Raw genomic sequence first — 12090 nt, 5'->3', positions numbered from 1 at the left:
TGCAGTTTCACAGGAGGCAGCAAGTCAAAGGCGAGTCCATTTCTGATTACGTTGCCTGTGATTTTCGAAGCTCGTTAAACGAATTCCTCTGGGATCGCTTCGAGTGTGGTTGGTTAACAGAGGATATGCAGCGAGTGTTTTTCAATGAGGACAGCAAGCTCGCGCTTCAGAGAGCGATAGAGCGCACACTGGCCATGGAGGCTGTGACGAAAAGCACTGCTGAAGCACGTACAGGAGTGCCTGCAGCCAACGTCATGAATAGAAGCGGCTTCGTGTGTCCAGTCGCAGGCATGTTTTCACTGTGGGTCGCTGAAACATTACAGCAAAGCATGTCTCCACCTCAATGACAAATGCTATCAGTGCTACAAAAAGTCTGCCGTAGTCTCTCCGGCACGCCGCGTGGGAAACACTCCATCAAAATCCCTGTAAAAACTTTATCCGGAGTATCCCACTCAGAACTGGTAGCCGTAAACGGTGTGTCTGCTCCCAGTATTGAGCCTATAATAGTGCCAATGAAAGTAAATGATGTTGCAGTTTATCGGAGCTAGACACAGGTGTCACCTTCACTGTCATGCCTTTCAAACAATACCGCCAATTTTTTTCATCAACCAGACTCGAGCCGACAAAAGTCAAGCTGCAGCACCGCGACAACACTGCGAGCCCAGAGTTATTCAATCATATGAGTTGCGAAACTGCGTTCCAAGATCTGGACACGCCATTGGCCGACCTAGTGAGAGTGAGCTGATCGTCACATCATCTGGAAGCAACAATACAAAACACTGCATTGCCACTTGTACGTGCGCTTTTTTAGACTGCTCAACGCTGCACGCAGCACTGGCGTTGTTGCCTCAATAAATTGCCTTGGCACCCGCCGCCGCTGTCAGCTGTTATCGCTCTGTAAAGGCGTAATCAAAGCCGGGTCAAAGCGTCAAGTTTCATTTCGTCGAAGGTGGTGCTTGCGATTTCGTGCTACGATGGCTTTAACACTGCACCCTGATTATGTCTATTACTCCTCGTTTGAAAATGTGCGCTTGAGACCGAATGCACACGGGAAGTTTGGCTAATCCTTTAAATGTTCCGCTCTGTGGTTCACGATGTGTCTCACTAACATGACATGAGCGATGGTTGCACAAACAAGACACAGATACGGTAGAGTGCAAACCAAAGCACAACAGTAACGATTAGTACTTACTGCGAATTGGCCGCTTTGTCTTGCACGCAGTGGTCGAATTCCACTTGAGACACTGGCTGGGATACCATATAATATGAAAGCCCAATGACAAGAAAGTAGGAACATTAAACATTGCTATTTATTTGCAACTAGCAGTGCAAGCGCTCTTTTCTTATCAGGCGTGATGCTCGTGGAGTCTTTCCAATGACACCGGCGTTTGCTGCTCGGGCAACGTTGTCTGTTGCTGTTGACAGACTTGAAGGTTGGATCCACTTGGATCAACGCTGCATCCCGCCTTTCCGCTCACTATTTTGCCGAAATGTAAACATCGTGAGCTCTTCACATGAATCTGGTAAACTACCGACTTCGCTGCACCATCCATTACGCTGTGCTAGCTGTGCGGTCAATGAAATCAGCGGCGACGAATGCTGTGCAACCGAAATAAAACGAAAACCACGTTAACCACGCGAACACGCCGCTTATAGCCACGTTACTTCTAGAGCAATGCGGCAAACATAAAAAGGACAGAGCATGAAGAGAACGAGCAGCTCCTCTGTCCTTTATTATGTCTCCACCACCGCGACAAAGTAACATGTTCAGCACCGTTAGGCACCAACTCATCTAAGAACAAGTTCTAGGCGCTGCCATGCTGTTTGGCAGAATGTGGTGGCACTCACAATTTTGCTAAACGCAAAAACACAAGATATTGCATTTTTAGTTAGTTTTGTTGTCAAAAGATGATGCAACAATCTGCTCATTTCCGCCATTTCGGCCAATGCCGTCTTAGAATTTGGTACATGAAGCTTATGGGGAGTTTCATAACTCGTATAATTGAATACCTCTGCTGCGAGCCCACCTTTATACATTGTCGACCAGGAGCGACCAACATTGCTAGGCCGGGAATGGCTTCAGGCAATCATGCTGGAGTGGAGTGAAATCTGGAACGTCCACCACATGTCAAGGTCAGAGTTGCCCACTTCTTCTCCTTTAAGGAAAGGCTACATGCTTTGATCGCAAAGTACTACTCTCTTTTTAAAGATGAGCTAAGAATGATTACGGAACAAAAGGCCGAGCTGTATTTCAAGCCTGGTCAGGCACCGAAGTTTCTCAAAGCAACAAATGTGCCATTCGCGCTGCAAAAGGCGGTTGAGGCGAAGCTTTCGAAGATGGGAAAAATGGGCATCATAACAGCTGTTGCTACATCAGATTACGCCTTGCCAGTAGTACCTATTATCAAGAAAGACATAGGCATGCGCCTCTGTGACGATTATAAGGTGACAGTGAATCTGTGCCTTGATGTCACCCGTTATCCGTTGCCGAAGCTCGATGACTTGTTTGCAGCTCTGGTCAGAGGCACGCATTTTTTAAAGATCGACCTAAACTGCGCTTATCAGCAAACGGTGATGTCTGATGCCTCAAAGTAATACCTAACCTTGAATATGCACAAGGAGTTGTTCATTGTCAACAGATTACCTTTTGGAATCTCTTCCGTGCCGGGGATTTTCTAAAAGATCATGGATGCTATGCTGAAGGGCCTTAAAGGTGTTGGCTGCTATCTAAATGATAATTTGGTAACAGGAAAAACAACACAAGACCACTTAGCCAATCTCAAAGTGCTGCTAGAGCGTCTTCAAAGCCGAGGTGACAGAGTACACAAAGACAAGTGCTCGTTTTTCTAATGCGAACTTCGCTATCTTGGCCACAATATCAGCACTGAAGGCATTTCCCCATTGTCAGATAAAGTTGACGCACTTCTCCAGGCAAAAGAACCAAAGTCAAGGAAGGAGCTGCAAACTTTGTTGGGCGTTGTCAACTATTACAGCAAGTTCCTGCCACAGTTAGCTACTTTAGCTCAAACATTTTATAGGCTTCTCCAGAAGAAGGTAGCATGTCACTGGTACGAGCACGCTCGAAAAGCGTTCAACCAAGTGAAAGCTCTACTGGCGCAACCACCTACACTCGCACACTATGACCCTGAAAGACAAGTTAGGCTGCCATGCGACGTGTCTCAGTATGGTGCAGGAGCCGCATAATTTCATGTTTATGATGACGGTAGGGCACGCCCCATTGTTTACGCTTCAAGAATGCTATCCGAAGCGGGAAAGAAATACGGTCAACTGGAGAGGGAAGTGTTAGCCATCATTTATCAGTGTAAAGGAGTTCCACTTCTATCTAAGGGTCTTCTTTCACCTTGGTCACAAACCATAAGCCTCTCCAAACAATACTGGGCCCGATTACTAGAATTCCCAAAACACGTTGGTGGGCTAGTTGGTTTGAATCCATTAAGAGTGAGTAAGCGCAAAACAGACAAGGACGTAGAAGAGACAGACACATACAGAGCGCTCTGTATGTGTCTGTCTCTTATAAGCGCTCTGTATGTGTCTGTCTCTTCTACGTCCTTGTCTGTTTTGCGCTTACTCACTCTTAATAGAATTCCCACCATCATGGCTGCTCGGTTGCAACCCTGGGCCGTGATGTTGGCAGCGTACTCGCAAAAGCTAATCTTCAAAAAATCGAACAAGAATGCGGATGCCGATTTCTGCTCGCATCTGCCGCTGCCAGATGTTGAAGCGTTTTATTCATTTTAATTGGACTCGCTGCCTGTTTCTAGTCGAGACATCGCAGCTGGCACGAGAAAACCTACATAAACATTCGCTCTTTCCCTCAGCAATTTCTGAGTGAAACAAGTTGCCTGATAGTGCAGAATAACAAAAACGCCGACCAAGGTGAAATACACAAAATTTAAAAAGACGTTTCGGCTCCCCACACGGGAGCCTTGTTCACAGTCTGCCTGATAGTGTTGTGCAAAGTAGCACCGTGAAATCCTTTGCTTCTAAAGTGAAGCCATTGATTTTTGTTTATGACAGCTTTTTTGTTGCCTTATGTAACCACTCCTGCAAGAGCCACGTGAGCCTGCAGTATATTTAAATAAAGACCAAATTCTTTGTCAAGTGAAAGAATTCATAAAAGTTGTATGATTTCCATCGATCACGGATAAGCAGTTGAAGCCTTTTTTTTTTTGCAGGTGCAACGAGCTGACGGTGCATCAGGGATGCATTATGCTGGGAACAAGAGTAATCGTCTCTCCAAAACTGCAAGGGTTCGTCCTGGGCGAACTCCACAACGGCCATCCTGGCATCGTGCGCAGCAAGGAGCTAGCATGCAGCTATGTGTGGTGGCTAAAGCTTGAGGTGGATCTTGAACGTCACATCAAAATCTGCGCTAGCTGTCAAGAGCAACGTAATATGCTAATCAATGTATATCTTCATCCATGGTCATGGCAGACTTCACCGTGGCAGCCTGTTCATGTAGATTTCGTACGACCTTTTCAGAATGCCATGCTTTCAGTAGTGGTCGACGCACATTCCAAATGGTCAGAGGCTTTCGAAATGCGCTCGGCCACTGCAGAAAGCACGATTCGTTGTTTGACTGAACTCTTTCGTTTTGGTTTCCCTGAAAGAATTGTTTCTGACAATGAACCCCAATTTGTTTCGCAGGAGTTCAAGCACTTCTTGCAGGAAATGGGGGCACGGCACGTCCTCATGGCTCCCAACCGCCCCAGCTCGAATGGGCTGGAAAAGCCTTTCATTTAGATTTTAAAGAATGTCCTCCGCAACGATGACACAGGAGAGACAGTGCAGGTAAATCCGCATAAATTTTTGCTATCGTATCGCAACACGCTGCATGTGATAATTCGTGAATCACTAGCAGCATTGCTCCTACGATGCAGTCGGCTAGATGCCGTAAAGCCCTCCGTGGGGGAAAAAGTAGCCCGCAGACACTGCACTCAGGCATTGAATCATCCGTGTCGGAAACGTCATTTTATGGTAGGAGACAACGTGTTAGCACGTAATTATTCTGAGAAACCAAAGTGTACTCCGGCTGTTATTGTTGCTCAAACGGGTCCCGTCTCTTTTCAGGTGCGTGCAAGCACACAGAGGGGCACCTCCACCTGGCGTCGGCAGCAGAATCAGCTGCTGCACAGACCTGCAGAGGACGTTACTTCTATGCATGAAACACCTTGCGAAGCTACGACCAGTGAGTTCCTGGTTTTTCCTGAGACTGGTTACGCGCCAGTTCCTCCCAGGGCAACTCCGGTTACGCCACAGATGACACCAGCACCTGCCGAGGCAAAAAGCAACCCCATGCGAAATCGTCCCCCACCAGAGATTCCTAGCTGGACTCTGATGAACTGTGTGTATGTTTTCAACCCGTTTTCAATCCGGGTGCGCTGGCTGCGCACCTGCCTTCAAAACTAAGTCATTTCATGCTATCTATGATTGCACCTTCCACAGTTTTGTCAGCAGAATTTGCGGAAAGCAGCGTTGCTTTGACTGGTCGAGCGTTGGAAGAGCGCACACTTTCGGAGTTCTGTCAGTAACGTCGTCGCCATACATAATCGTGTCAAGAACAGCTGTGGTTTCATCCACAGTGGATGTCACAACGACAACCATACACAGTGTAGAAGACAGTGTGTGCACTGGTCGCACACCTACTTTTAAAGTTTCAAGCATGCTGCTCTTGGTCTTCGTTCGACAGTTTGGTAATAAAGTTCATATCACCCACTACGATTAGTAAAAGTGTTCAGAACATTCAAATTTTGGCCCGATGGAAACAGTAGAATTTGGCTGGGAAATATCTGCTATGGTTTCGCATCACTGAGATTCTACTGTCCACTTAGAAGAACACCTCCTAAATTCGTTTATAATAAAATGCGTTTGGTTTGCAAAAGCCTGGAAGGGATCGACCGACATTCTTATCAATGCGACCGGATCAAACACGGTAATTTCAAGTTCGCGGAGATTTTCATGACAGCCGTACAAACGAAAAAAATGGTGAAAATCTGGAAATCTCACGAAAGTTCGAGAGACTTGGCAGGTATGCTATAGATCAAAAGAATGTGGCACTGTTGATTGTGCCAGTGATCACATGAGACGCAATGCCAAAAGGGCCATACAGACAACACCATAATTACCTGGTGAGCTCCTCGGTTAGCTCGAAAGCCTCTCTGGCATGTCACAGTTCAAGTGACAAAATGATGCCAAAACCCTTCCATTCATTTGCTGCAAACAAGTCTATGTTTCTAGTCACACAGTTTTGATGCAAAAGGTGAAGGAACAAAGTCATCTTGCACCGTAACTTACTTTAGCACACAATGACACATGGACAAAAAGAGGGAACAAAACCACCACTTACTATCAACTGAAGGTTTTACTCAGAAAAGGAACATATATATATCAATGTTGTCACCCACTGCTCATGCGCACCGTCATAATTTCAAATTCGTGGCTATCATATCATATCCGATGTGCTCATCATCCGCTTCAGCAGCGACACTTATTTTTCTAAAATTGTCACTGACGGGTGGCTGATACAAGATGATTGCCTAATGTTGATTTCGAATGCCTCCACGATATCTCGTGAGGTGCGATCATGGTGCTTAAACAGAATGACTGTATTTGAAAAGTGTGCCTAACATCCACAATTTGCATAGTGCATGGCCAAATGCGTTAGCAGCCTGCCCTTTAAAGATGACTGGTGCTTCCTTAGGCAAATATTTATGCAGTGAGCAGTCTGCCCCTCATACACTCGTCCACATGTCAGAAGAATGCAGTAAACAAGGTTAAACGCACATGGAACAAAACAATCCTTGTGCTTAATCTTGCAAGTTTGTGCGCCTCCTCATCCAACAGCATCCAGCTTTTTCCTAAGCACAGGGCTTAGATAGTTTAGTCTTGGTCGTGAAAAAAACATTTAGCCTATAATTATGGGCGGTCATTTAATTTGGTGTTACAGCGCATGTCCGTACGGTATCACCGCTACTCTGCCCCGTTGACGTTCCTGCTGGTGATCTTGGCTGCTTTTAATATTTAATAAGGCGCCTGCAAATTTCCCGCAAAACGGACTCGGGAAAGCCGGCGTGTTTTAGCCTAATAACCTGCTCTCTGAAGCTCTTCTGTGCCAAATGATGACACTACATTGTAACTGTGGATTTTAGACAAGATGTGGCTACTCCAATATTTATTACCTTGGAATGAAAGGAGTGGTAGCTCAAAAGGGGCTTTTTGATCGGTGAGCGTACTTAAAGCATGTATGGTCAGCTGAAAAATATAACATAAGGTCCAAAAACTGCAAGGTGTTTTGAACGGGCACCTCGCAAGTGAATTTCAGCCCTTCTCCCTTTGCCTCAAAGTCTCCCAGAACATCCTGAACAAACGTATCTAATGGCATATTACTGCCCAATACTGAAAAATCATCCACGAAGCAAAGTACTATATTGGCAACCCCCTGCAGATGTGGCAGCAAATCACAGTCCATTCTGCTAAAAAAAATGTTACCCAGTAAGGGTGCAACTTTTGATCCAATACAAACTCCAGTTTTTTTTTAATATACAGCTCATCCATAAAGGGCCAGTAAACAGCCCTGAGGTCCAAAAAATTTTAAAAAGAGATATACGTGCAGTTTTTCTTTGCGCATCTGCTGCCACAAGAATTTTACGAATACGTGCTATATTAAGAAAGTTACAGGGGTTAGCCCATCTGTATAAGCTGGTTTCAAATTTTCGCGTGGTCTCGCCCCCGTTCTCCCTTTTGTGAAGGGGAAGGCGTAGCCCATCGTCGTGACTCCGCCCACTTCGGCAACGTGACACCATGTCAGCGATTGATGTCATTGGCGAACTCGATCAGTTCTCGATGCTGCGAACTCGATGCTGCGAAGCGTGGTTGTTTGTTTACAGTTTGCCGAACCAGCCGCGTGTCAGGTGCGAAGTGTCGACCACAAACAATCAGGTCCTCGAAGTACGTCGCTGGATGGCTGATTCACTTCAGCCTTGCAGCGCGCAGGGCCCCATCATGAGGCACCCGGTGCCGATGATTCTCTGCTGCCCAGTCGCTTGATTTGCAGCCAACGACAGAGCAACGCTTTTTACCTGTGTTGCTAATGTTAAGGGCGAAGTACATTCATATGTGTGCACAGGCGCTGTGGTTGAGCGAGGAGTTTACACATGCACGCGACTACTGCGAGGTTGGTTCTTTCACCGCAGTGCCAAGAAACAAGGGGCAGTTTCATAGCTGTGGGTGGGAACAGGAACTGACATTGACTTCACTACTGTTTTTTCACACCTGATATAGACCAATTGGCGAGCTGCGTGCTACGTCACGTCACCGATCGTTAAGTTGACGTAACTGCGCGTGCAAGGGGGTTGGTCAGGCGTAGAAAAGATGCGCGAGAATCGTTTTTCAAAATAGAGGCCCTGCGCGGTGCCCAGCGCTGTAATATTCAGAAAACGTGATCGCTGCGGTCTAATCTACGAATTGCCAAGCTTGTGTGGGGGGTGTAAAAAAAAAAAGTCTGAGCCTGTTTACTAGCCTTTTAAAGTCAATGAAGGTGTGGTTTAAGTAAAAGTTGAGCAGCTCTAGAAAGCTTTCCATTGTAATACAACATTTGTACTTAAAAATGATTTCACCGTTGTCCTTTACAATGCAGTTTCCAACCCACGCCATCAAACGATCATGCAAGAGAGTGAGTAAAACAAGTCTTCTATATTGTCACGGTACAACACAAACAAAAGGCAGATAGACGTTTACACAGCGATTCTCAGCAGCCGAACAGGAAAATCACCTTCTTTGTCCTCGACCAGCTACAGCTCCACTACCTGGTGTCCGCCTACTCCCCTTATCGTCATTTTTGTCCACCAGTACACACGCGCCATTTGCCCCCCTCTTAAAGAACATCGCCCCGATACTAGATCAGTAGTGCAGTTTTTTTTTTAAGAGATGTCTTGCGCAGTCACTGCATGGCATAAGGCTTTATTCGCACTACGTGAACGAGTTCAGGACGGTGCTGGCGATGCCTCGTACTACACGAACTGTCAGTAACGACCTCGTAAGTAACATCACTCAGTCATTGCAATACTAGGTATGGCCCAAGGTATCTCCTTAACAGCTTTTCGGAGAGTCCTCGTTTCTGTATGGGTGTCCAAACCCATACTCTGTCGCCGGTCTGGCAAACGACTGTTCCGCGGCGAGCATTGTAGCAGCTTGCGTCGTACTCTTGCTGCTGCTGTATTCCCAAGCGTGCTAGTTGCCTCGCTTCTTCCACTCATTCTGTAAGCATCTCAGCGTCTGGGTCAATGTCGTGACATTTGTGCGCTAGCATCGCATCTAACATGGTTCGTACTTTCCGTCTATGAATTAGGCTGATCAGGGTCATCTAGGTTGTTTCTTGCTTGGAGGTGTATGCAAACATGATATATGGCAAGATTTCGTCCCAATTTTTGAGTTCGATGTCTACGTACATTGAAAGCATGTCTTCAATTGTTTTTTTCAGACGCTCTGTAAGCCCGTTCGTTTGCGGGTAGTAGGCGGTGGTCCTACGATGGGTTGTTTCACTCAGCATCAGGACTTGATCCAAAAGAGCTGCCGTAAATGTGGTTCCCCTGTCTGTGATTACAATGCTTGGTGCACCATGCCTCAGTACAACATTCTCGATGAAAAACTGTGCCACTTCCGCTGCTGTACCTCTTTGGGTAGCCTTTGTTTCAGCATAACGGGTAATGTAGGTAGTCGCAACAACAACCCATACTCTGGCCAACGTTCTCGTGTAACTTAAGTGGCCTGAAGTCACCTCGTTGTGGCATGGTTCGAGTAATTCGGAGCGAAGGTTGCTGGGATGACAAGCAAATAGGCGGATCCTGTCGAAGAGAAGTTTCTTTTGTACAATACTCCGCCCCGTAAGGAATATAATGACAGCGCTCTTACGAAAACTGTTGGTGCCTTCTGAGATCCGCCGTCCAGGTAATTAATTAGGGCAAGTAACTCAGGACCGCCACGTTGTTGCTGCGCAATGGCGTTCGTGTCAACCACACTGAGGAATGTTGTTTCCTCTTCATCGGGTAGAGTTGCCGATTCAATGGGTGAGCGGGATAGACAGTCAGCGTCCATATGATTTCTAGCTGCTTTACTTCAGTGCTTACAAAGGACGCGCTAGAACGTACTCATTGGTGCATTTTCGGAGGGAAAATGTCGTCCGGTAATCATGAAATTTCGTTCCTTTAAAACTAAGCAGCTGATTCTATACCAGTCAGTGAAACTCAGGGATAAAGGTATCGCTGTAAGAGAAGATTTTTCTTTAGAAACGCGCCAACAGGAAAAAGCTGCTTCAATTTGCAAAGAATCAGGGCTCGCATCACAAACTGAGGTACAACAAACTGTACATTAACGGTCAGTGCTATAGCTACAGCGCAGCTCGTGGTCATGTTTTTATGGAAAATAATTTTCGGGGACAGACATCGCGTCACGATATCGACGATTCTAGTATCTCTGACTTGTCACGTACTGAGCATACTGATCGCTCTGCTCGTCCGCTGGTCCAGAGTCAGCAGTTAACCCGTGATGTCACTGTTGTACCGCACCCTGCGCTGCAGGGTTGCGCGAGGGGCAGTGGTTCAGCGCCTACTACCGCAAATTCTGTCTCTTTTGTTTTTACAAATATTAGAAGTTTATTACCAAAGCGCAATGAACTTGACTCTATAATCGATTCCTGTGATGCTGATGTTGTTTTGTTGACTGAAACATGGCTTTCTTCTAAGGTAACGAGTATGGAATTGTTAACAAAAAGAAGTTCAACGTATTCCGCTTCGACAGAGGCCAAAGGTGTGGCGGCGGTGTTTTGATAGCTGTTGCAGATAATTTTGTTGCGTTGCCCATTAATTCCCCAAGTAACCTGGAACTAGTCTGGGTTGAGCTTTGCGTACGTTTTAAGAAGTTGATCTTGGGCATATGTTACCGTCCCCCGTCTGCGTGTCCCACTTTCGTTGATGAATTGCATTACACACTTAACATGATCACTGTACGTTTTCCCAACACTCCTATCCTTTTGGCTGGGGATTTCAACTACCCCTCGGTTGTGTGGAATAATACATCGCCTTATCCTAGCCCTTCCTCGACTGAGTGTAACAAGTTTTTGATGACTTGTCTGGACTTCAACCTGTCACAAATCGTCTCTGAACCTACTCGAACTAGCTCAGTCACATCCAGCATTTTAGATCTCGTTTTAACTAACGTACCGCATCTTATCTCTTCACTCGTGTATCTACCTGGTCTCAGTGATCATTTGTTACTCCATTTTGATCTTGAAACTTCTGTCTGTAAACACATCAATCAGAAAAAATATATTAGAGACTATAAACGTGCTGACTACAACGCGATGAATCGTGAGCTAGCTCTTTTTTTCGATGATTACTAGCAGGAGTTTTCACTGCGCTCTGTGGACACTAATTGGTAATTGTTTAAGGGCATTGTTGAGCGTCTTATTGACGCTTTTGTGCCGCTCAATACTTTGAGGTGTGAGAGGGAATCACCTTGGTTTAATAAGTATTTGAAAAGACTGTCCATTAAAAAGAAACGTTTGTTTCGCTCTGCAAAGGTTATGAATTCCGAGGTGCGATGGGAATCTTATTTTTTCCTGGCTGCCGAGTACAAAGCTGCATTAAAGAGTGCCAAGGATACGTTCAACAACCACACTTTGCCTGCTATGCTTATTAACAATCCTAAACAATTTTGGAATGTAATAAACAAGAAATACACCACCACATTGTTACTTACATCTACTGATGGTGTTGCAGTCCTGTCACACGAATGTGCTTCTGTTCTCAACAATGTTTTTGCGGCGGCTTTTTCTAATGATGTTTCTTGCGATAATTTTAACTACACTGTTTTTGAAGTTCCTCCTATGGACCCAGTTATATTTGACGTATCCGGCATTCAGAAGATTATAGAAAATCTTAAAATTTCTTCTTTCTCTAAAATTTCTTTTCTTGTGGCATTGACAACATTAATTCCAAATTCTTGATTAATACAAAGTTGTATTGTTCCATAGTTCTTGATAAACTGTTTGAACAATCCCTTGAAACAGGTTGT

The 12090-nt window shown here is 45.5% G+C and overlaps 1 protein-coding gene across 24 annotated transcripts in view; it reads right to left on the bottom strand.

Annotated features, from left to right (window-relative positions):
- The window catches only part of mtTFB2 (mitochondrial transcription factor B2), a 124616-nt gene that overhangs the window by 81490 nt on the left and 31036 nt on the right, over positions 1-12090 (bottom strand). For 3 of the 24 annotated variants that reach the window (XM_075882550.1, XM_075882563.1, XM_075882564.1), the window contains exon 1: positions 2028-2075. The exons of 20 other annotated variants lie outside the window; for them this stretch is intronic. In XM_075882550.1, the coding sequence (XP_075738665.1) occupies positions 2028-2060 (33 nt within the window). In that variant the 5' untranslated portion in view covers positions 2061-2075. Of the gene's footprint in view, positions 1-2027; positions 2110-12090 lie in introns of those variants that run through there. One more of the 24 variants, XM_075882566.1, reaches the window with a different exon arrangement.

Source organism: Rhipicephalus microplus, unplaced genomic scaffold (genome assembly GCF_043290135.1).
Source record: "Rhipicephalus microplus isolate Deutch F79 unplaced genomic scaffold, USDA_Rmic scaffold_12, whole genome shotgun sequence".
Classification (NCBI taxonomy): Eukaryota; Metazoa; Arthropoda; class Arachnida; order Ixodida; family Ixodidae; genus Rhipicephalus; species Rhipicephalus microplus.
The sequence above is the reverse complement of the archived record's forward strand: the minus strand, read 5'-3'. Positions and strand labels throughout refer to the sequence as shown.